This window comes from Lingula anatina, chromosome 2 (genome assembly GCF_051362555.1).
Source record: "Lingula anatina isolate TDL-2025a chromosome 2, LinAna3.0, whole genome shotgun sequence".
In the NCBI taxonomy this organism is placed as follows: domain Eukaryota; kingdom Metazoa; phylum Brachiopoda; class Lingulata; order Lingulida; family Lingulidae; genus Lingula; species Lingula anatina.
This window is the reverse complement of record NC_141768.1, coordinates 3,814,929-3,839,721: the sequence shown is the minus strand read 5'-3', so window position 1 is coordinate 3,839,721 and position 24,793 is coordinate 3,814,929. Positions and strand designations below refer to the sequence as shown.

The 24,793-nt window shown below is 37.2% G+C and overlaps 1 protein-coding gene across 3 annotated transcripts in view; it reads left to right on the top strand.

Moving 5' to 3' along the window:
• Positions 1-739: 739 nt before the first annotated feature.
• The window catches only part of LOC106160415 (bone morphogenetic protein receptor type-1B), a 42,433-nt gene continuing 18,379 nt past the window's right edge, over positions 740-24,793 (top strand). Inside the window, exons 1-5 of one of the 3 annotated variants that reach the window (XM_013537010.2) lie at positions 740-884; positions 14,326-14,510; positions 15,343-15,460; positions 17,455-17,572; positions 22,882-23,011. In XM_013537010.2, the coding sequence (XP_013392464.1) occupies positions 803-884; positions 14,326-14,510; positions 15,343-15,460; positions 17,455-17,572; positions 22,882-23,011 (633 nt within the window). In that variant the 5' untranslated portion in view covers positions 740-802. Of the gene's footprint in view, positions 885-6,737; positions 6,906-12,049; positions 12,154-14,325; positions 14,511-15,342; positions 15,461-17,454; positions 17,573-22,881; positions 23,012-24,793 lie in introns of those variants that run through there. The other 2 variants (XM_087003513.1, XM_087003512.1) reach the window with 2 other exon arrangements.

The window sequence follows — 24,793 nt, the reverse complement described above, 5'->3', positions numbered from 1 at the left end:
GACCTCTTGTGGCCTTTGACCCTTTACTAATGATCCATGACTAATTATCATATGCAATTGTTCTTTGTGAAATTGATCGTCTTATCCCTTGCAACTATAATGATATATATATTTTATTGATATATATCTTTTAATATGTTGATAAAGGTAGCACTTTCACTTCCTTACCCCATCTGAAAAAAAAAAAAAAATTCTGCTTGTGGGGTTATATATGGTGTGATAGCACATATAAAGCCACCAGATTGAAATATGCATTCGTGTCCAAGAGTCACACTGCTTGAATGTGTTAGCGTCTCCACACCTTTCCATATCTTTGCTGCAAGAAAATTGATGTCATCACAAACACAATCAACTCACTTATTTCTAGGACCCACCTAGCTTATATAATATCTTTGGAGGTAAATACAAAACATTCCACCGCAATAATGCGGGTCAATGTGATTTTTTTAAAATAGACAGTAGGTGACACATAATATCTCTATGCCGAAAAAATAGGACTTTAATTATTGCAAGAAGTTTCAACTGAATTGAAACTCCTTGATAATTGTTAGATTTGATCAGGTGAATTTCTCCTTTGGAAGATATTTGAAACGTAAAAAAAGGGAAAAAACAATTGTAAAAGAAGAAATCAGTAACTCACGTTTCGATCGCAATTTTATATGCATATTTTTTTTATTTTAGTAACGTGTTGATATGACGCATTTGTAACAAAAACAGTCGGAAAATAAAACCAAGTTTTTGTTCAGGGTGGGGAGCACTCCGTAGAACAGCCTGACGTCACACTAGTCAAGCAGCAACGAAGATGGCGGAGATGGGAGAAGTGAGGCTGTCATTTCGGCAGCTTCTCTTCGCGTTACTTTTGTTATTAGCATCTCTTCAGACTGGTAAGTACCACCAAACTTTATGACTATTGCATTTTTTATTTACTACAGTTAAAACTCATTGGTCAAGTCTTACATGCGAACTAAAACCAGCGATGTCTTGGGAAGTTTGGTCCTGCTCTCGGGACCTTTATAAGTTTCCACTAATGAGAGTAGGCCAAGGCGTTTGCAATGTCCGAGGGCGGTGTGGCTCGTGCAGTATCATCCCTTTGAGACATCGTAACCGAAACATCAGAGTGTCTGCCAGAGGAAGTATTTAATGTTGGAAATGACCCAAACTTGTATTGCGACGAGGCGAGCGGTCGACCCCACATTGCGATCTATATTGACGTATTCCACATGTATGCAAACAACGTAGGCTGGTATTCAGTACTTCGCACTCACTTCGTGCAGGGGTCGTGGTCATTTCAAGAACAAAGAAACAAAACAGATAAAGCTTCTGGTCATCTATTTTTAGATAAAATGTTGACATTACATTGTTAATATCATTGAACTCGTCAGATCATTTACCGTGTGCCACTGTTTATTTTCACAACTACTTTGTAACTTTGTAAGCTCACATATAACGTGCATTGCCTTTGGTTGTCACTGAATTTATGTGTCCTTATTGTAACACATTAATTTAGTTTTGTACCACAGGTATGGATTCCCTGTAAAACTTAGACACCGAAAGGTGGAAAAGAAATTGATCTATTATGTTTTAGTATTGATAAAGATTTACATTGTTTTTAATATTTTTGTCACCAGTGTTTAACTCCATCTGTATGAAAACTTTGATGCAAAAATAATAATTAATGATAAAAATAAATAGATAAATATTAATAAAGAAAGAAAAAAAGAAGGAAACATAATTTCATTTGCTAAACCAGCTGTATGTTTTATATTCTATGTAGTATCTAATAGAGAACCATAACCCCAGCAATATTCATCCTGGCTTTCCCTTAGGACCGTAGCTGATTACAGGAACATAAATATATCTTTATGGACTAGTGAACCCCTAATGTCTTCACTTAATTGGGTCATAAATCATCAATAACCAATCATCGGGGTAGTGTAAATAGATAAAAGCCTGCCCATCTGAAGGCAGGGAGGTGCAGTCTTATTTATGGGCCGACTAAAATAAGCCATGTATGATTAGAATCAGCAGTTCTGTCCCAGCCAGAGCACATAAACAGTATCCTTCATGCTGGGATTGAAAGGATAATCAACTATGTATTATCATCTCTTCCAGTAGAGCTATGTAGATTTGGAGGTAAATAGTGTATATGAGGCAGTTAAAGGTGACTTTGGACCAGGTCTGACTTAAACCTTATAGTGTGGCTGATGTCACTACAGTTGGTCTAGGCAGTTTTAAGTTAGACCCTTATAGAACACAACTTTCATGATGAGGAACCAGGGTCAGCATAGATGGGCATATTTTGATACTGATAAGACCAGTGTTATGAGGGAGGACTCCATGTATTTCTGGCTAAATTAACCAAGATACCGAGTCTATCTGATTAAGATAGAGAATGTATATCAGTTGGTTGTTGCCACACATGTATATCCTTGATGATATTACAGTTGTTTCAACTGATCAGAATTGATTTAATGTGGATATTGATGGGAATTGTTATGTTGTTACATTGGAAATGATATCTTATCTGTGGCAAGGGACTCATCCCTTGATTTCAGTTGGACATCATTGTTTTGTTTATACCAATCTCTCTGTAAAAAATTTACCCCTAAATAATGTTTTAAGCAACCTGAGAATTTCCATGTTATTGCCCTATGTTATTTTTGTTAGTCAGACAGGACATGGTTTAAGATAAAATCAGAAAGACCTGGGGAAACTAAGGTAGTTGAATATACATATTCCTGGAATAGTTTTGAACAATTACCACAGCTTTGAATTTCCTTATTGCTAAATACCACTTAAAATTTTAAAGTGCTTTTTATTTTAAAATCAAAATTTTTGCTTGAAAAATTCTGTTCATGAAAGTGATTGTGAATTTTTGGAAATATTGAGGCTGAACAACATTGTAGGAGTTCATGGCATTACAATGATAATTACTTTCTAAACCTTGGCCTAACCTGGTAACAATGGCTGAAAAATGATCCAACAGGGCAGGTGGAGTCTGATTTGATTTCACTTGATATATCCCCTAGACTTTTTTCTCAGACAAAGTTGAAATAAGTGCTTTTAAAATTAAATGCACATTACAGCAATGTGTACTCACTACTGTCTCATTGAGAGTAAAAAAAGTGAGTAAAAATTGAGACTACTCCTATTGACTGGCAGACAAAATGTTACTATTTTTTTGCAAGCTCTCTCAAAAAAATACGTCTCTCTCAAAGTATGTTGCATAATTGTTAAGAGTTGTTGAAAATGTTTCCACCAAGCCATCAGGCACAAAGGATAGTGGATGTTTTATTTGAACATTTGTTCTTTAATGAAAAGTTAATGAATGATAGATTAATATTGTCACTGGGACTCAGGTGTGTGGAAGGCTTCCATTGGGAAGTAAATAGTATCCTCCAGTGTGTTCTCCACAGAGTGGAGTGAGGCGGAGGCCATGGGGTCATTGTTATTGAAATGTAATGAGCATTTGAAGAGGAAACACTTCAGTAGGGAAAGAGGGAGCTCTTGTGTGATCTGTGGGAAAAGAGAATTCCTCATAGACCCTTTTAACAAGTTTGATTGAAGTTTTTTTTTTTTCATAATTTGAAAATGCTATATTCAACATTCTTTCGTTTTGGATCAGAATGTATGTCAAAGAATATGTGTCCCAGAATATCCCCACAAGCACAGTTTTATGTTTTCATGCCTGTGCTACTTAGACACCAAGCAGCATCACTTATCCCTTCAAGTTTATTATAGAATGTCCACTTTTGATTAAAAAAAGCCTAAGAATAAAGAGGCGGAAGCACACATGGGTGAGTGGGGCAGGATTCGATGAACACTCAACAAACTGCTTGCAGGCGTAAAGCTGACCTTTTGGAGTCGGATTTCAAATTGAGAGAGGGAATTTTTTGCCGGCAGCAGCTCTTGTAGACTTTTAAGAAGTCTGGTGGTGGTAATGAGATAATTTGCTTGTTAGAGGGAAGTTTTGAAGGCTGGGGTTGATGAATTCAAGTTAACCCCATTTTCAGACACATGCTGCTGTCAGTTATTTAAAAGACGTGAGGAAAGAATGAAAATGTTTTTTATGTTGATCGAGATAGATTTTTAAGATTTCGTGTAAATCTCACTTGTGAGTTGGAGTCGAGATAAGGTCTGCATAGCTTGCACTCCACAAATTCATGATTAAATTGGCTGCTACAAGTCCTCCAAGTAGCTGTAAATGTATTCAGCAAGTGCCCCGATGGATCTACTTACTATCAACAGCAGCTTAATCAGATACAGGTGGCAACTTGGGTAGAGGTACTTGTTATCGTGAAAAAATATGGGGAAAAAGAATCTGCTCCTTATAAACCTGTAGCTTTGTGGTGGTAACTTCCAATCTGGAACTCTTTGAAATGGCTCACATTTTGGATATCCATGCTTGAATTAGTTTCATATGAATTGCTTGTTGCGTAGCATTTGATGCAAGAAGTGATCTTCTTTAGTGAAGGAAATGACATATTGATTAAGTAAAAAATGCACAGGAGGGGGGGGGGGAAGAGACACACAAAGGATTGTTCAATAAAGTAAAGGGCTGGATATTAAGAAAAACTTGAAGATGTGGATTGCATGATCTGCATGTTTTTTAACAAGATGTCAAAGAATTAAGCTTTAACTGAAGTAGTTTAACCATCATTGTCCCCTTTTTCATGAATAATCTGTCACAGAGATCTGCGCACAAAAAGCTCTGGCATTATCAGACGAAAATCGACACCACAAACGCACCTCTATGTGCATTGAGGTTAGCTGGTTGAATAGAGGCGCAAAGCCATACACCCTTGTCTTGAGAATTCAGTAGAATCCGTCCAATTGGCCCAGACAGTCTATATGATGAAATATGATGACTTAATAGATTAAAGAGACCAGAAATAAGTGCTGGTGGAGAAAGTGTTACCTTTGAGGATGTTTCGTAGAAAAGACAATTGGGTACCAGGTTTGTGTGCAAGCTGTAGTCCTGTGGGATCAAGGCACATCTTTGCCTTTGAACATTAAAATGCACCAGATGTTTTTATTCCTTTTAGCACATTTCAATCACATTTACATTTACATGATGCGTGGATGGGAAAGACTCGGTCATACGGTATTTATAATTATATTGATTGAAAAGGGATAGACGAGCAGTTTTAAAAACAGGGTCTTTGAGTACATGTGTACAATTACGACAGGCACATCAGGCTATCGGAGGACAAGGCATGCTAGATGAAAACCAATATTTACAAGGAATTCAATGTCACCACCACTGGTCTTAGTGTAAACAGCCCTCAATTGAGGAAAATGTTCCCCATTCTAGTCAATACTAGCTCATTAATGTTTGATAAGAAGTGAATGAGTTGTACACTGGAGAATATTTCACTGAGAACAGCACACATTTTTCTTTGTGTTCACGTTGCCTTTGATGTTTGAAATTGAAGCCAGGTAGGAGACAGTGTGTTGCTGTGCAGGCACCTGTCTTCTGTTTTGCTATTATCTCATACTACAGGAAGACTGAGGTTTCTTAACTTGGGTTTCATCTCTCTTCCAATTCTTTCTGTAAAAAGGCTCTCATCAACCCTATCAAAGTTTGTGTGGAATATGAAGACTTTCATCTCATTTTACAAGATGTTTGATATTTTCTTAAAGTGGTTCTATTCTCCCCCCCCCCCCCCTTTCTAACATGGGTATTTATGCAATGTGTGGCTGAAATTTGATTTTCTTCTCTTTTAGTTCTCCCTTCCAGACAGACTTTTCATAAGTTTATTTCAAGATTACAGTTTTTATTCTTGTTGTTTGCACAATTTTTGGTTTGGTAATCCATGGCATTTTTTATAGCTCAGTATTTTTTTCACCTAATCAATAAAAATTTATATTGGGGAAAAAAAGACAATTTTTTACATTTTCTCAAGCCAAGAAAATTATTTTTAGCTGTTGGATAAAAAATGTATTTGCCAGTTTGAGTGAAGTGTGGCAGGAATGCAATTATGCATCAGATGGCTGTGGTGAAACAAGAGAGTGTCCCAGCAGTGATAGTTCAGGTATTTTGTAGTATATATATGGAGTCTAGACGTCTGTGTACTATACCACTGTGAAGGTGACTTTTACTCACACCTAAGTGTTACTGTTAAAACACAAAAACACTGTGGAAATTAATTGCTGACAAGCTTCCCACTCCTAGTTACTCCCGCTCTGGTGTTGTTGTCTGACCCGAGTGATAAATGCCAGACAGAAGTGTAAGAGATTTGTGTATGCAAAGCCTCTTCAGCTGTGTTCATTAAAAGACTCACTCATGTCATGTTTCCAGCCAAGCTGGGTTGATCTATCTCAGTATGATCTATTGCAGCAGACAGTTTGATTACAATTACCTTACCATACATTGGTAGACACAGTCTGATACAACTTACACCTAGATCACAATAGTAATGAGTAGGGCATATGAGGGATAACCCTGGCAATTTAATTGCAATCAAACTGTCTACTGAAATGCACACAATTGACTACCTGTGGCAAACAAAGTGCAATCAAACTGTCTACTGAAATACATACAACTGACAACCTGTGGCAAGCTAATTAAAATCAGACTTTCTGTTGAAATGCCTATGATTGACTAACTGTGACAAACATTATAATCACGCAGACTGCAGAGGTGGGTTGGACTGAGTAAGACCAGCCCAACTTGACTGGAAATGCATTTTGACTGGAAAAATGTAGCATACATCCACAGATGACCTGTTGGTTTAGATTGAGATTTCAAATTCCATGGTGCAGTGATGGTTCCTATGTGATCTACCAATCTTCTGATGACAGTTCCATTTTAAAAGATTCCTCAAGTCATAACCAAATTCCTAGTTACCAGCAAACTGTTATGCGAAAGTTTTGAACTTGAATGAAGTGGGAAGAAAATACAAGTGAGAAAAGATATGATAGTAGTTTATGAGGCATGGTGATTTTTTTTTTTTTTTTTTTTTTGCTTGTTGACATGTGGAATTGCTGCCATACCTGGTGTGACTGAACACTATTAGATACTGGTTTGTGTAGCAGAGGCTGTGTACATATTTCAATCTGATATTTCTACATGTTTTTATCACTTTGTCAGTTCATCACAACAGAAATGGGATCAATAGGTCACTTTTCTTTGCCAAATTTGGTTGAACATTTGCAGTGAAGTGGAAACTATTCTTGATTAACTTATTGATTGTTGATGGTAAGTTTCTTTAATTAAGAAAAAGGATGCTGTCAGGTGATTGGGTGTGATATATGTGGAGTTCATTTACATTCAAAATTATACTTGATACTCATGGGTAGAAAGGGAAATTTGATTATCTAAGCTTCCCAACTGAATCAAGATGTGTATCTCATTACTTAAATATCACCTCCTATTCTTGCCAATCTCTTCTATTTCTGGCAAATTGCAGCTTTCATTGTCAGCGAAATGATAGGCATGTGGTCATCAAGATAGTAAATTTGGTAACATTACATAGTTAATAGTAGCTTGATCATTTCACTACTCCCTTTGATGAATGAATTTCAATTTGCTTGAAGTGCCTTAATGGCCAAATTGATATTGAAACATTGGATGGTTTATCTGCTCTTGAGTTCTCATTCTGCAGTATATTTCCTCAATTGTGTCATCATGCATGTAAACTTAGAATGTTTCTGGGGTTATGAGATCAACTTACTCAATAAATTCATTATGTATTTGTCTCTTGGCCCCTATTGTTGAGAGGTCAGGTGGTAGAGGTTAGGAGGGGGGGCGCACAACAAAGGGCATGGCCCTGGTCCACATTGAGCCTCTTGTGTGTGTTAGTATGTGTGTGTGTATAATACACACAACTGAGACCCCATTTGATGGCATTGTGGTAGCCAGCCTGTCTGTCTCCCTGGGCCCATTTAACTGGGCCACTCTGAGGAGCAAATTAGCCCCTCTAGGGTTACTGCTGTCAGGGGGTGCCAGCGCCAATGATAGAAAGCCCACGCAATTCTCAACTGTCTCAGCAGTTTAACACGCTGCCATAGAGCTGTGTGACTGGAGAGGGATAATGATGTGCTTTATGTCTCTGGGTTGTAAATGTTCACTCTAATATTCCAATGGGCTTGTTTGTGACTCCGGGGCTGACATGAATGTGCGGAGGTTGACTCTGCAGTTGACCTCTGTTAATGGGTGATTCCTCAGCGCTCCGGCGTATTTGTACTTGTAAAATAACATATAAAGTTGGTGTCTTATAACTGCTGAAGATACAGAGTTTGGAACATGTCTTGAGAAATTGTCCTCGAGTGAGGGATAATTTTGAAAGAATAAGAAAAAAGTTAATGAATAGGATCCGATGAAAAACATTTATGGAGTGCCATGTGCATGCCAGTCATCAATTCAAGAGAAGTTGCCTACTAAAGGACCGCCTACCCCCTAGTGTGTTTGTGCTCTTGAGTAAATTTCATTTTGCTAGTTGATTGTATTGATGGATGTGCCATTTATTGTGTTGGTAAGCTTGCAAGTTTGCTGTCAGAGTCCCAGTGTTATTAGGTCTTGGCCACTACAAAGCATTTTATTATTTAAAAAGCCTGGGAGAATACAAAGTGATCTGCTCAGAAGAGAATTTCCACAGAGCTAACAATGAATATCAACCCCTATGCAATACATATCATTAAAATCAAATTGTTTTTCAGTAAAAAAAGTCCATTAATATGTGGGACAAACAAAGAATTAAGCAGTGATTATGAATAATTTTGATACAGGTATAAAACTGCTGAATTTTTCATAATGGAAATTTAACATGATCCTCATGAAGTTTACCTGCAGTTTTCTATGCCATAATTATAATATACCAGTGGTACATTAAATAAAGGAGAAGACATCATTAGATTGAAGACAACCTGGAGATTTAAACCAGTTGGTATTATAGCAAGTGATCATAAGTCAATTAAAGATGTATCTTGTCCTTGTTAGAAATAGGATATGACTAGACTGCCACCATTGTGGTTTCAGGGACAACTACAAGCACTTTACACCAGTTATGTCATCTTTCAATTAGGACCCATGAATTTTTTATGGACTCTTTTGATGAGAACATGTTTTTGCATTAGCCAGGAATTAATGAATTTAATAGTGGTGTTTTTGTATGTATGCAGTATTTATTTATTTATTTATTTATTTATTTATTTATTTATTTATTTCATGTAGAACACACATGTTATTCATTTGCTACAGCTCGTAAAGATAAGGTCAAAGAGCTTGCAGTTTTGTTTTACATCTTGACATAGATGTTATTCAATTTAGATACAAATGAACGCCAAATGTTGTAAATATTGCTTATAAAAATCAATTTTAGTTAGTGTTTTGATGAAAGGAAATTCAGTTTAATGGAAAGGGATTATAGCATTCTAACATTATTTAATGGAATGGAGAGTGCAGCTTAATCTTTTGCCATTTTGAATTTTTTGCAACTTAATGACAATTTCATATCAAAGACCACTGAAAGATTGACCTGCAGAGAGATCTTTATGCTAGTCATTTTACAAGTCCACCATTCTGCTGCCTTCTACAGGTCTTATGGGATAAACATGACTTCTAGCCCAGTACAGTCTAACATTACAACCAAAACACAATCTCTGCTTTCTTTGGGCTCCATTTGGCCTTCCCTTTTTAGTGCAAACAGCAAGAGAAGTTGTTCCTTGTTATTCAAACATCTGTCTCTTATTGCGTACCTGTATGGCTGTGAATACAAAAGGGGGGAAAGTGCATGCGTGCCCCCAAGCACTGGCTGTAAAATGGGAACAAGCGGACTGACCACTAGAAATGCTCTTCATGTGTGTACATTTTTTGTCGCGGAATTCTACCTACATTTGTGCACGAACCTTACATAGCTACTAGTAATAGCCTTATATTTTGACTGATGCATTGATATAAGAGGTAGAAGACAGATAAAAGGTGGATAATGATAGATAAAAAGTCATATTTGAGCCATTGAAAAGATTTTTAATACCCCCTCCCAAATGTGATATTACTAGTATTATTATTATTGTTGTCTTAATTTAATAGTTTGGCCAGATAATTTGAAAAACAAAAAGGTGGGCGGCAGGGCTTAGAAGAGCCTGTAATCAGTTGTTTTTTGCCCCTCCCCCTGATGGTTCCTAGCTACCCTTGATGGGTTGCAGAAAGACAGTGTTATGTCAATATGTCGGCCAGACATTAGTGTGTGTTATCTCTCTTTGGTAGGGGAGGAAAGGCTATAGGAAAAGCCTCATTTGGAAAAACACAGCAGGTCCCCTCCTTGGTCTCAACCACTTCTTCCTAAACCACCTGATTACCTGGGGCATTTTCTTTATTAGTGTATGGATTTTGTCCCCGCCACCTTGGCACCCTTACAACTTACTCATACTTCAGCACACCTCCAGTTAGATAACACCTCCATTGTGGGGACAACTAGCAAAGCACAAGATGCTGTACACTATGATATTGGTCTTCTCTCTCTCTCTCTCTCTCTCTCTCTCTCTCAAAGATTTTCAATATTGGTGATGTTTGAAATCTGAACAATAAATGAGGTTGAAAATACCTGCTGATGAATCTCGATTTATAATAAAGTGGATATTTTGGTAAATGTGTACTAAAACAACATTTAATGAACATATCTTTGGAAAAAAAGTAAAATATATTTCAGATAATTCTATTTTTTAGTTTGCTGAAATTACAAGTTCTTCAAAGGACAGTTTATGAACAAAACTGACAAAGATGGAGGACAGTGATCTTCCTGGTGACAGCCCAGGCTAATACTAATGTCTCCCATTTTCACAACCTAATAACTGTCATCTTTACCCCTAATTACTCATTTGCAGGAAGTAATACTCGGGCCGCAATGTTTTCCAATGGATTTGGTGTTTGTGTGGTGCATATACATCAAATTAAATGAGTCAGCACTGTTCGATAAAATGATGGAGATCTTAGAATGTTTTTGATACAGCCGAAGCTATGTGCGTTACACTTGTACATTTTTTTTTCATTTTTTGTGCCAAGTCCTGTAGTGTGGGATAATATTGAATTAGTATTAAAGTATTAGATTTTAGGTGGAACAGGTTCCTTTGGATATATGACACATTCATAAAGAGCAAAACTGTCATTCAGAAGAGTTGGCATGTTTACTTTTGAGATACAAAAACAAATATTTTTCTTCTGAAATAAAAGCATTGTAACATTTGAAAAACAAATCCTCATATATTAAGTGGATAGATTACGGGGCAGGGGGTAAAAAAATTCATGCAAATCTGGTCATTTAGTTTTTTTTTTTTTCATGTGTTGGAATATATTACCCCAGATAAGATGAGGAGCAGACATTGTTAACATGGATTTGGATCTTGTTCACTGTCTGTTGATGTCATGTCAGTGGCCCAGACCGTCCCTCCCCTACAGAGATGGGGGCAAAGATAGTCCTGACTGAACATGTCATATCTACTCTGACGGAGTCTGGGGCTCACCACTGGGATGGTGGACTTAGCTGTCTGATGACGTTCAATATTCTCAAAGGGCAGACTCAGATTTGTTGTGAACTGGTGCACGACTGGTTCAATGGGAATCGTACCAGATAGACGATTTTTCTTGGTGGCTGGTGTGACCACTTTAATTAGAACATTTATATTGATTTGTCATTAAACCAGTTTTAAACCAGTTCTAAATTAATCTGGTGGGAACAAAGCTTTCGGTGTTGAGTAGATTATAGTCCTAAATTAAGTTTTTTTCATAAATAATGCAGCTATTCTGTGCCTTCTTCAATCTCCAGATGGTTGAGTAGGGGGAAAATCTCTGGTTGCAGTCCAACTCCATAGTGATGTCATGTACTGCATGTGTCGTTGTCACCTCCATTCAGCGTGGTTAAAGAGTTGTGCTTCATAGTTGTGTTTGCAGTGGTTCAGTTAGAGTCTGAAAATTCTGAATAGGCGGGCAAACAAGAGTTAGCAATGTTCACATACGGAGAGGGGATTTAGATAGGGCACACTCTCCTCTGGTGAATGGGAGGCTTTTGTGTCTAGCTCATTAGTCGGGTTGAGTGGCTAGGGGTGAGGGAGGGATTGCCTGTGTATGGAACTGCCTGCCTGTACTGTGTTAATAGTTTCCAGTAGGAAGAATGAATATTTGGCTAACATTAGGGAGGCTGGGTTCTGAATTTGGTGGGTGGTGGTGGTGGAGAAGTAAACCAACCTGATTTTTATGCGTACACAATGATTTCATAATGATGAAAGTAGACTAGTCAAGCTAAACTGTTGTTCATCTTTTCCATGGTTGGATGTAAATTTAGTATCCTCCATTTCTTCAATACATTTTAGTATGTTGACCAATCTCTCCAGATAAATGTCATATGATAATTATGAAGTACACTGACTTAATTATATAGTTATGATTAAGACCAGTCTATATGATAATGGTGAGAATTTATTCTAAGGAGTGGAAATAAATGAAATTTGAAGGAATTTTTGGGGACTTGAAAGGCTGGAAAAGCCTAGTGTCCTGTGTTTCCTAGTTCAGCAAGTTGTGAATGTGTGTATTTGGTGGAAGCTGTCAGAACCCATTACTGTGTTGAAGCAAACAGGCGTTAATTATAGTACACTACCAAACTTGAGCTCCCAGGAAAAGGTCATGTTGGCGTAGATTGAATATTTTTATCAGAAGAAACCTGAAAACTACTCTGAAATGTCTGTAATAAGATTGGCAGCATATAAGATGTGGAAATCTGATTTAGCAATGATTATTTAAGTGGTCTATTATTCAGGCAGTCCAATTCTATTGCTGTTGCAGTCAGCTTAGCGAGGAAAAAGTGTATTTTTCACAGGGAGGCTGAAACGTAATCTGTTTTATTGATTGGGGGTTGTGATATGTATGGCATTAGTTTCAGAGATTTAATTCTGGGGAGAAATATAAGCTGTGAACTTTATCACGTTTTAAGGGATTTATTCCTTAGTGTTTGTAGGGTGTTTGTATCAGTTTGCCTCACAAGTTATCCTGTATGGGATTGTATGGCCCATGGAAAGCGCATTGCTCATTTGTAGGGTTTGAAGCTAAGAGTGTATGTTGCTAAATTGATTTTCCCTTTCTTTTATTTTCTTTGACTCATCAAAGTACATGTTGATTGGTTGTTTGTTCTTTATATTACCCAAATGCTCACAAGTACTCTTATTTCTGTGTAGTTCTCTCAAAAATACAACAGCCAACCTGCTTGCAAGAAAAAAACTTAACAGTATAATAGTAATTGTAGAAATTATCAAAATAGGGTGGATTAATAAATGTACATTATATACACTATATAAAAGAAATAGATAAGAAGAGTACTGACTAACACTTTGCAGCTTATTGAAGTCATGTTCTGTTTCACAATAGACATTGAATCACTGTTGAGGGGAAAGTAATTCAAGTTGGACCAGTTAACTCCAAGAGATGTTCAGTAATGAAAGTGTAAGACAACCCGCCATTTATGAAACTTCAATTTCTCTCCCAGCTCTAACTCTCCATAATTACCAACCAGAATGCTGTGATCTGTGTCCACAGCCTCTGATTTTCTAGATCACACTTCTCCCCCGAGACCCCACAAAACATTTTGCATTGCTAGAAAAATCCTATTTTCCACTATTGATTTGGTGTGACTTGTCTGCTGATACTGGAGTTTAAAGCATGGCACTTACTATAAGAGGAGGAGAAAAATGAAGTTTGAAATGACAGGCCTGTGGGATTTGATGCCTTTACAGCTGCAGATCGATTGATTTGTGAAAATAGTACATTGAAAATGGCTTTGGTTGTAGTGAGAGTGTGTGACGCGCGATTGTTCTGTGTGCAGAAATGGGATTGTATTTTTTAATGGAAAAAGGGGGTTTCTCAAAGGGATCTGACTTGAAGACTGTGCATTTGATGTATTAAGTGATTGGTTATATACTGATGACATGAATACAAATGTGAGCTTTTTTGTGGAATCATGAAATCATGAGATTTTTAATTCAATTCTAATGTGTCTTTAGGTGGTTGCAAGACTCGTGGTCGATTAAGTGGTGTGTTCCATGATAAATGTTAAAAGTTTTTTTTTTCTTATTAACCTAGGTTTATGTCTGTAAATACAAGCAGTTAAAAACCTTGTGTAATGATGTGCTTTGGAGAAATTACTTTTTAGCTACAAATACTCTACTTTACAAACCTAGAGCTCTAAGCATGAATTTGAATTTCCTAAAACCACCATTCATATTTCAAAAGAAGTATTTTCTTTATATGTTTTTTCACCACTTTGTAAAAGGTCTATCACTTTCCGAAAAGTTATTTTATACCCATTATAAATCTCTTACTATCTTCTTGTCTTCCAGTGATGTCTGCTGCCTTGACGTTGAGGTGCTACTGCTGGCCAGACTGCCCCATCCACGCGGTGAACAACACGTGTATTGCTGAGGCCAACGCCAAGTGCTACAGTGCAATGGTGAGGACGTCATACGGGGAGGATATCATGACATACGGATGTCTGAGTGGGGATGAAGGACAATCCACCATGCAGGTGAGGGTGTGTTCTTGTGAAGGTCACCTGTGTCTCTGCACTGACATGTGTGTACGAATGTGTGTGCACGCACATGTACACACACACACACACACACACACACCTATGGTATGAGGTAAAATAAGTATTAGCCTCACACAAATATAAGCTTCAGTATATGACAAAGAATACATGATAAAAATAATAATTATTATTATTATTTAATCTTTTGTTTACCAACTTTTACAACCACAAGAGATGCATACACTTTTCTTGAAGTGCACTCATGCATGTACTACGTTAGGAGACTCTTGTCCAACACATGGACTTACACAGTTAAATTGTAGAACCCTGGTTAGTTTATTGATACAGTATTCACTTGTATTGTTTCATGGTATATTATGCAATGGTGTGACCCTGCCCAGGTAAATGAAACAGAACCAGTAATTACTATTGATTATCGGTGGTTGAATTACTGTTTTATAAACATGCACATCAATAGTTTAACACAAATAAGATAATGTCAACTTTGTTTGAATTAAATTACACTTACTTAAGCAAACTCCTGAATAGATCAGTGAATGTAGTATTGTTTTGAGTGAAATTTTGTGTTATGATTTTGTTCAGCTTGAAAAAATGTTGAATAAAATGAAATTAGAACGAGTTTTAAAAGCCCAGTTTTAATGATTATGTAACCTTTGTTAGTCTTTATACAATGTTTCCACTGTTTTTCTGATTTCTGTGGATGTAAACAAATCCCATTCATGGAGAACAACTAGAATTTGTTTGACTGGTCTTAACCAAATTATAGAATTAAACTTTGATATTTAATCACATTCTCCTTTCTTTTCAGTGTAAGGGAGACATAGTGTACCACTTAACCCCCAAAACCATAGCTTGTTGTGATAATGGAACTCACTGTAATCGGGACTTAAAGCCAATCTACAAATATTTTGCTACAACAACACCAGGTGAGTAAAAAGAATGGGTTTTGGGATTGACTCCTTAATAGTTCTGTTTTGATTGACAGACAGTAGTAGTATTTATGTGATTAGATACATTTCATAGCACTAAATCCATTTAGGATTTTCTTAAACATTGCTTTCTAGTTGTAAATGAAATCACTTCCCCAGTGTGCATGCTGTTTAACTTTCAAATCTGCCCGTCACACGATATTAGCTTTGAAACTTGCCTGTCCCCTGGGGTTTGTTTTTTTGAAGTCTTTTCTTCCTTTATCAGTGTTAGGATGGTGTGCCACACATTTCACTTGTCCTTACAGGCAGTTCAGCTGTCCCTGGTGGCAGAACTCTAGTTTATATCAGGGCCCTTGGTGCCTTCCAGATTAAATTGAATATTTGAGTTAATTCCATAAAATCTATCAAGATCAGGCACTATAATAGTAACTTTGAAAGCCCTTTTGTCCACGGCTGTAAGTTATGTGGCATTCGAAAGTAAAGTAGAGCTGTGTGGAAACAGTGTGATAACGTCTAATCCTCGACATTGTTAGTGTTTCTGTAGCAAAAAATGTACGATAAATCCCATATTGATGGATTCGGCTTTGATTTGGTCAATAAATGGTGAGGGGACTAGTTGGAATGAATGGTAGAATTAGTATTGCTTTTAGCATTCTTGTTTGACCCTAGGTGTAAAACAGAACTATTTTTCAATGGCTCCAGTGTTGACTTTGCTGTAACAGCAAGCATCAGGTTTTGTCAGGGGAAGAATGAAGGGGAAACAAGTGGAGATTGTTCTGTACGGCTCAACAAATACAAGAGTTGCAGCCAATTTCAGAATAAACAGAAGCGAAATTGGTTGTAGTATTTGTTTGAGAGAATACAGCTTGTGGTATAGCAAATAAAATGTGCATTGGCTCAGTTGGTGTTTGATATTGAGGCACAGATGATGGATGTAGACATATTGTATCTGAAGTAGTTTCTGTACACTCCCTTTTAGAATTTAGGAGGAATGAGTATTTACAGCAGTGACATCGTAGGATATTTGCTATTGAAAAAACGTCATGATTTTTTTTTGTTTGCTAATTTGAAAAAAAATAAAAATGGATGTAATGGCTTAGCTTACAGTTTTCCTAAAATATTTCACAGTCTCATTCGTACTTCAGTCAGCTATGTTACTTTGCATTCCCACTTTATTATATTGACCAGTTTAGTATTCATATCATGTTTCCCCATTAGTGTAGTTTTCAATCTTCCCCAGTATGACTTCTGTAAGGCCTTGCTTTTTATGCGATCTTTCCTCTGATGCCATCAGGTACATTAGCCTCTGATATAAATATTTCTGGCACAGTTTGACGGTGAGACAGCGCATGGAATGTTTTGTTGTTATCACTTTTCTTGTCAACTTATCATCGGATCTTGTTCTTTACATGAATCATTCTCTGGTTCACAGACTAATTTATAACTGCTTTTATTTATGTGTTAAATAAGCACATATATTTTTTACATTCAGAGACATTAAATATTCACTAACAAAGTCATAACTGTGAAAATATACAATGTTTTTTTCCCTGAATAACTGCAAGGTGAAGGTATTGCAGGCACCCTGTCCAAGTTTTTTGTGTTTGGTATTCTTTGTGATGTTTTCAGTCTTGTTCGAACCAAATATCAGTTTTGGATCATTATTCCATTACTCTGCATGTCAGTCCTTTCAGAATTAGAACAAAGTAGAACAAAAATTTTGTTTCATAAATATATGTACTCTGCAATCCCTTTTATCTTTGCTTTGGGGCTTATGTTTTCTTGTAAGTGCACTATGTATACAGATGTTTAAAAACTATTTCTGAAAATAAAATATCTGCAAATGGATCATGATTAAATTTGACTGGCCATCCAGGTTACATTTTTTAAAAATCAATGTGAAATGTCATTGCACACATCATATAAAGTCCTGTATACCTTACTTATACTTTGTTGATATATTATTATTGTTTGTATAAATTTTCTTTCAGCTACTGGACCAGAGAACTACAACGGTTTCTCCGATCACATGCTGCAGGTGGTGATTGTTGTCACGGTGACATTTTGCCTGATCTGTATCATCATCACAGGGACATGTCTGTACTTCAGGTAAGAAGACGGCTCATGTCAGCAATTACAGTTGAAATGGTTTTATTGATATGTGTCTTGGCATGAAAGGCATGAGCAAAAAGCTGCAATGTAAATCATGTAGATCAACAATTAACGAATGAATAAAAATGATGATGACTGATGTGTGATGAGAGGAGCAAAAGACATGAGGCAACCAGATGAGGTATGCCATGATAACATTCCTGCTAAATACACGTGGTGAGTAATGGTAACTTCAGCAGTGAAAGTGAGCTGAAATTCGGTAAAGTGAGAAGAAAAGTAATAGTAAATCAGATTTTTTTTTATGTATCATGCAGTTTATTCTTTTGAAATGAGAGACGGTGTGATTAATTTCTGGATAGCTAATCAAACATATTAAGATAGCAGTGCAGTTTTTCTGGTCTGATCTGAGACTACTGATAACAGGATGGTGTTGTAAGAAGAAAGGAGAAATATAGACCTGTAAGTGTAGGTATTTTTGCAGCCTTGCAGAGTTGTGTTTACACACCCTGTCACACATTAGCTGGTGTTGGAGCCAGGTTTTGCATTGTCTCACCGTCTCCAGTGGATGTGTCCTTAATTGTGTGTCTGTACACCAGTGCATACTAATGGGCCATTACCATGTTTTATCTGGCCTCAAGTATGCAGGAACACGCAGGGCAACATCACTGCTGGCACCTAAGGCTGGCGTGGACCTCAACTACAGGCTGAGATTTTTACACCAGAAATTAGCTGTGTCATCTAAGAACACTGTAGTGTTTCAACTTTTTTTCCTTCAAAGGTTTCAGGTTACTGACACAGGGTTTATTTCACAAGATGCTAACATATATTTTTTTTTTTTTTGTGCATGATTGTTCATTATATCTACGATTTTTTTATAGAAAACAATATCATATCCTTTGAAAATGTTAAAATGTTGGCATTTATGTTTCCTGTTGCTCAATGCAACCAATCTTGCCAGTTGACTCCGCCCCAGATGCTGTAGGATGGGCGGAGCTACTGTGAGGTCACATGATATATGGACACCAACAGATACAGGTACAAGAGTTTAAAAAAACTACAAAAAAATCTAAACAAAGATTTTTAAGAATAGTCACTGGCAGGGCTTTGAAGTACTCATAGGTGTCATAAAATTGGTGTTGAAAAGGTGTTCATGGGTGCTCAGGTAAAGAAGAGATTTTTAAAATCAATTTTGCATTTTCTACCCCATTTATGCAATTATGACGTCATAGTAAAATGACATTTGTGTAAATGTAAAGGAATTTAGTCAGTGAACACTGAAGATTTATCTTTTATCTAAAACATGTACTCATATAGGCAGTAATTTAGGGAGTTTTGTCTAACCCTGTCTGTAACCTTATAGGAAGATTTATGTGTTCAGTCAAGTGTGTTCTAGAGTACTGGTATCTGGAAGTGGTGAAGTATCCCCTCAGGATTGTGTGGTGTTAGAAGGGGCTTGGTTATGATGGTAGTAAATATGTAGTATTTCCATGTTAAGACCATTTGATAAATGGTTGTTTTTCCTCTTCAGGGTATACTGTTTTGCATAGAACAACATAATTGGAATGAGGTTTGTCACTGTAACTGCTATCTGTCTGTCACTTTGTTATAAATTTAGAATGAAGCATTTAGATGTGTATCTTATTAAAGCTTATAAATTGCTTGGTAAAAGGGACATGCCACAAAATGTGGTTTGACACTGGCGACAGACTGCCTTTGACTGAGCAGAGAAATCTCCTAATTGAGAGAATATGCTGTCCGACTACTAATATGTTGAGCCAATTGAAGTTTGATCAAAGTGCCTTTTAAGTACACATGTCTAACACAATATTTCAATGAATATTATTTGAACAACAGCAAAAAAAGCGTTCTCAATTATGAAAAATTGTCTCAGAGCCAAGAAAATTATTTTAATTACAAGTTTCATGAAATGTAAATCCATTTGAAACTAAAGTGCATTAATAAAAAAAAAGGTTTCTTTTTGATTTACCCCCTTGGATGCAGGCTATAAAGAACATAAAGTTGACGGACTTCTTTACCCATAAGTTAAGGTGAGACTTTCCCTGTAATAACATAAGTGTATGATAGGATAATTTTGTTTTCCTCTTCAATGTTACTCGGGGTCAAAACATCAGTAGACTGGTAAATTGCTGCAGTTCCTGGTTTGCCATTGCCAGTGGTGGAGTGTGGCAAAATTGAAGGTGATTTCCAAATAAATTGCAGCGTTAAGCCTCAGTAATAGGGACTCTGTCTGCCTCACCTGCAGTTAAAAATCAAATTTGCTCCATAAGCTGTAAGCTTTTGCCAAGCCATAAATTGTGACCAGTTGTTAAGGTCAGATGACATGAACAAGGCTTGGCTAGCCTCTAAGACAGACTTACCAAGCAAATGGTTTTTTTGCTGGTTTTATTTTTATTATCATTTACCTGGTTTGTAATATAGTGATACAAGAAAGCAACATCTTGGATTGATTTTTTAAAGGACAGTTTTTTCCTTCTCGTGACAATTTTTTTTTAAAGTATACCTAAAGAAGGGGAGGGATGAATTATTATAATAACCTCAGGCAACTTATTCTTTTATCCAGCGTAAAAGTTAACATTTTGATATGAGCCCAGGAGAAACACCCCTCGTCAGAGCCCTGCTGTGGAGAGCATGGCCCTGTTCTGTTCCTTCCAGCCTGGAACTGCCAGTAACTGGAGTCTGGGAGTGATTTTGATCACGTCCACTGATGCTTTACAGGCAGTTCCTATTCTTAGACATGGTCAGAGTCTCCCACAATTCTTTGAAACTGTCAAGTTGAATTTAAAGGCTGGCTACCTGGCAGGACAGTGTGCCTATTGCTGGTTGTAGAGGGATGTTATTTTTAGATGGTGGTTCTGCCTGACTGGCACAGGTTTTAAGATACTGTTGTTGCCAGAGAGAGAGAGAGAGAGAGAGAGAGAGAGAGAGAGAGAGAGAGAGAGAACTTACTGTTCCTGTTGCAGTTGCGAACATTTACTCTAGCTGAATTCTGTAAAGGATATTTTCTTTTATCAAATGATAATTTTCCCAGAGAGGAAACTTAATTTTATTATTTTAAAATCGTGTAAGATGTTGGTTATTCTCTCCAGATTTTCTCAAACTATCTCAAGGTGTGACACTGGTGGGGTGGAGAACATCATAACATAAGCATGCAGTCATCCCATCTGCATTGAGTTTGCAGAATCCTACTGTTAAGTGCTTGAAATAAATGGAAACGGGTTGCACTGTATTAAATGCTGGTGGGATGTTTAAGCAATATCATTCAATTTCTTAAGGAGCTGTTTGTTTTGCTGATGAAGATTAATATGTCAACAGGATGGTTTTAAACAATCTAGTTATTCTCTGGCAAGAATGCCACTTAAGTTGAACCCAGTCAGTGGTACAGATACAAAGTGCACATACCCTTAGGAAAATGAAATCTAATTCTTGCCTTTGTTAAAAGGTTTTTCCATAAAGGTTTCCACCCCAATGTCCATTGTTATTTTGGGACGTCAGATATCATTACATTGATTCCCACACACACCACAATGATGTTAAACATGTTTCATCTCTTATTAGTACCACCAGCATGTACGCTGGCGGTACTCATGGTTTTAGTCCCGACCCGTATCGTACGGCTCCGCCGGCTCCGTAAGCTCCGCCGGCTCCGTGAGCTCCGCCGGCTCCGCAGGGTGGCGTGGGATACAAGTCACCGTTACCGCTTCTCCTCCTAGACTGCATGGGCCTGTGTCCCCATCTCTTGGATTTAGGTCACATATAATCTCAACTTGAACCCCCTGGTTTTTTTGTCTCGATCGGTGCAATTGCCTGGGCATGACGCTCGTTGAAATGCACCCTTGTCAAAATTTTTGAAAATTCAATGCTATATATCTCCCAAACTGAAGGAATTATGGGAAAAATTAATATAGAAGTCTGACCGAAAGTCACATATGAGGATTCCAAATATGCCCTTGGATTTGACCTTTGACCTTTATTTCAAGGTCAAACAGGCCAAAATTTTCAAAAAAAGGGAATTTTTTACGAAAAAAAAATTATTTGTGCTGATATTCAGAAACTACGCAGACCTAACCTCTAATATTTTTGGTAGTTGTTACCCTTCAGGTTATCTTTCATCTCTGTGAGTTTCGAGTCAATCGATGCATTTTCACGGGAGCAGCGGCCATTAGATGCTGAGACATAAAACTCTCTCTAATTCTGGAGTCGTTAATGCTAGAGACCTCTTGTTTTTTGCATTTGATAGAGCATGTCAAGCCCAACACTGGAGGTGGTCTCCGTTTTTTTGTTTTCCATACGGTTCACGAGTTATGCTGTATCAAAAAGTACATTCCTACTTTTCACCATTAACTGAAATTTGAAAAATTTTAGTCTCTTATATCCCCAAAACTAGGAGAGTTGGGTCAATAGTTACTATTGAAGTTGAATAGGAAGTCATATACTGGCAATTTAACTGTGACCTTGAAATTGACCTTTGACCTACTTTTCACCATGGACTGAACATTGCAACTTTTTTCAGTGCTTATACTTTCAAAACTGGCAAAGATATGGCCATAGTTAGTACCACCAGTGTGTAATATTTGTGGTTTTAGTACCAACCCATATCGTACGGCTCCGCAGGGTGGCGTGGGATAAAAGGCACCATTACCAATTATCCTCCTAGATCGCAAAAAAGGTTATTTCTGCAAAAAGATATTTGTTTGTGCCAGTGTTCAGAAACTAAGCAGACCTTAGCTCTCATATTATACTGAGGGGTTACAATTGCAGACTGCTTTAATGTGTGGAAGTTTGGGGTCAATCGGTGCATTTTCATGGGAAAAGCAGCCATTAGATGCCAAAACTGAAAAAAAAAACAAAAAAAAAAACACCTTGTTTACTACATTTCCTGCAGCTTGTCACCCACAACCATACAGGTGGGGCCCCACTTTCTTTTTCTTTCCCATACAAATGCGCTTACCCCAGCTGGTGGTACAATATCAGGAGGCGGTATCGCCTCTCTGATCCTCTAGTTTAACTATATTTTCCTTCAAAATTTATAATATCTTAAAGGGTATAAAATTAACCAATAAATGTTTTATCTGAAGATGTGTATTTGGAAGAATTGTTTTTAGATATTTAAGCAAATTTTTCAGCAAGTTCCTATTGCATGTCAGGTACATTATTGAAAGCTTAATTCAAAACAGTGCATAGAATATTTTTTCTTTTGTGCATTTTCCCAGCATCATGGATCATGTTGCTCAGTTATAGTGTTCAATTATCAACAGATGTATACAAACGTTTCATTTTAATTCCAGGTTTAAAAGACAACAAAAGCGCCATCTGGAAGAGGCAGAACGCGAGCAGTTCATCCCAGCTGGCGAGTCACTCAAGGAACTGATAGAACAGTCCCAGTCCTCTGGCAGTGGGTCTGGGCTGCCCTTACTGGTATGCAGAGCTTTCCCGTCCCGGGAGGGGGGGGGGAGGATTCACAAAAGAAATTCAGACCGAAAGTTTGTCTTGATAATAAATGAAAGTTTTTGGTGTACTTCTGTTTAGGATAGGTCCATATTAGCACAAGAATGAGGACAAGAGATGCCAAAATATGATATAATGAAACTGTTCTTCTGAAATATCTGTGTAACCGAGGCACGACAACAAATATATTGTCCTTTTAGAAAAATCTTTATTCGTACTATCTACACAGCCGATCACTGGTGTATCTCACTTTGAATTACGCGCCAACCGCTTTTATAGTCCAGGGTCACATGACCCACGTGACATAAAAAGGGCGCTAACACCAGTATGCATATTCATATCACATATTTATATACAAGAGCTATTTATAATAAGGCACTTATATCAATGTACGCTACAATATACTATTACATATATATATATTCATACCTGTGAATACATGAAATACATGTACCCTATTACATGTGCCCCCCAAAAATTAAATGGCGTCCCGCCATTGATTATACTGTAAAATAACTGTGGATGAGAAAATTACAAAAAAAAAATAATATTACAATTATAGTAAATTAAAACACATTACCCCCATCGTATGTGAGCACTCCAAGTTCACACAGTACAAACACACAAGCAAACGCAACCTTTCTCACAAGGAAACGCAATACTAGGCCTATTACTTGGGTTTATGGAGGAAAATGATTAAAATTACTCCCATCTTATGTGAGTACGCCGAGTTCACACAGTACAAACACACAAGTAAACGCAACCTTTCTCACAAGGAAAAGCAATAATATTACTTGGATTTAGGGAGGAAAATAATTAAAAACAGTGCAATTGCTGTAGCATTTTTATTATCATCAATTAACATAAATCATAAAATACAAGTTATAATTTAAATTTCAACTTTCCTTCAATAATTCCACCATCTGTTTGAACATATTTTCACTAGATTGAATGAATGTACGGTAAATGTCAAGTAACCTAGACGCAGATGTGGACCGTCTTTCTGGTACAATCTGTGAAAACACATAATTCCCCTCTTCCATCCACTGCGGACGTCGTCTAGTGCGTGTGGACCGCCTAGGCTGGACTGGTGTATCATTTTCCTGCACATCTTCACCTTCGCTTTCCACTTGCGATTCTTGCTCACTGTCGTCCTCTCGATCCTCCTCCTCTACGCTAACCCTTTCATTACTACCGTCTTCATCAGGGATCATTTGTTCAGACCCATATCGTACAACATAATGTACCCCAGAAGAATCATCAGAGTCCTCTGTTATCTCTGAAAATTCATTCTCGTGTTTGGGTCTACAGGTACTTACCTTAGTGATCTTCTCTTCCCGCAAATCCATGGGGAAAATCAAAGGTAAAAGCAAATTCCTATGAACATTTTTTATGTCCCCTTTTCCATTTTCTTGTCTGATCATATACACTGGTATATTAGAGTCATTCTGACCAACAATCACATATACCTCTTTTCTCCATTTGTTAGCCAATTTGTGTTTCCCTTTTAATCCTACATTTTTTAACAAAACTCGATCCCCTACCTCGGGTACTACCCCTCTACACCGATTGTCATACCTTTGCTTGTTTTTAGACCTTTTCCCTTTTGCTCTCTCATTAGCAATGCTGTATGCTGTTTCCAATCTCTCTTTCAACATACTTATATACCTTTCATAGTCCTTGTGCTCATCCTTCGTGTACAGACCAAAAATTACGTCTACTGCAAGCCGGGGGGCCCTCCCGAACATTAAG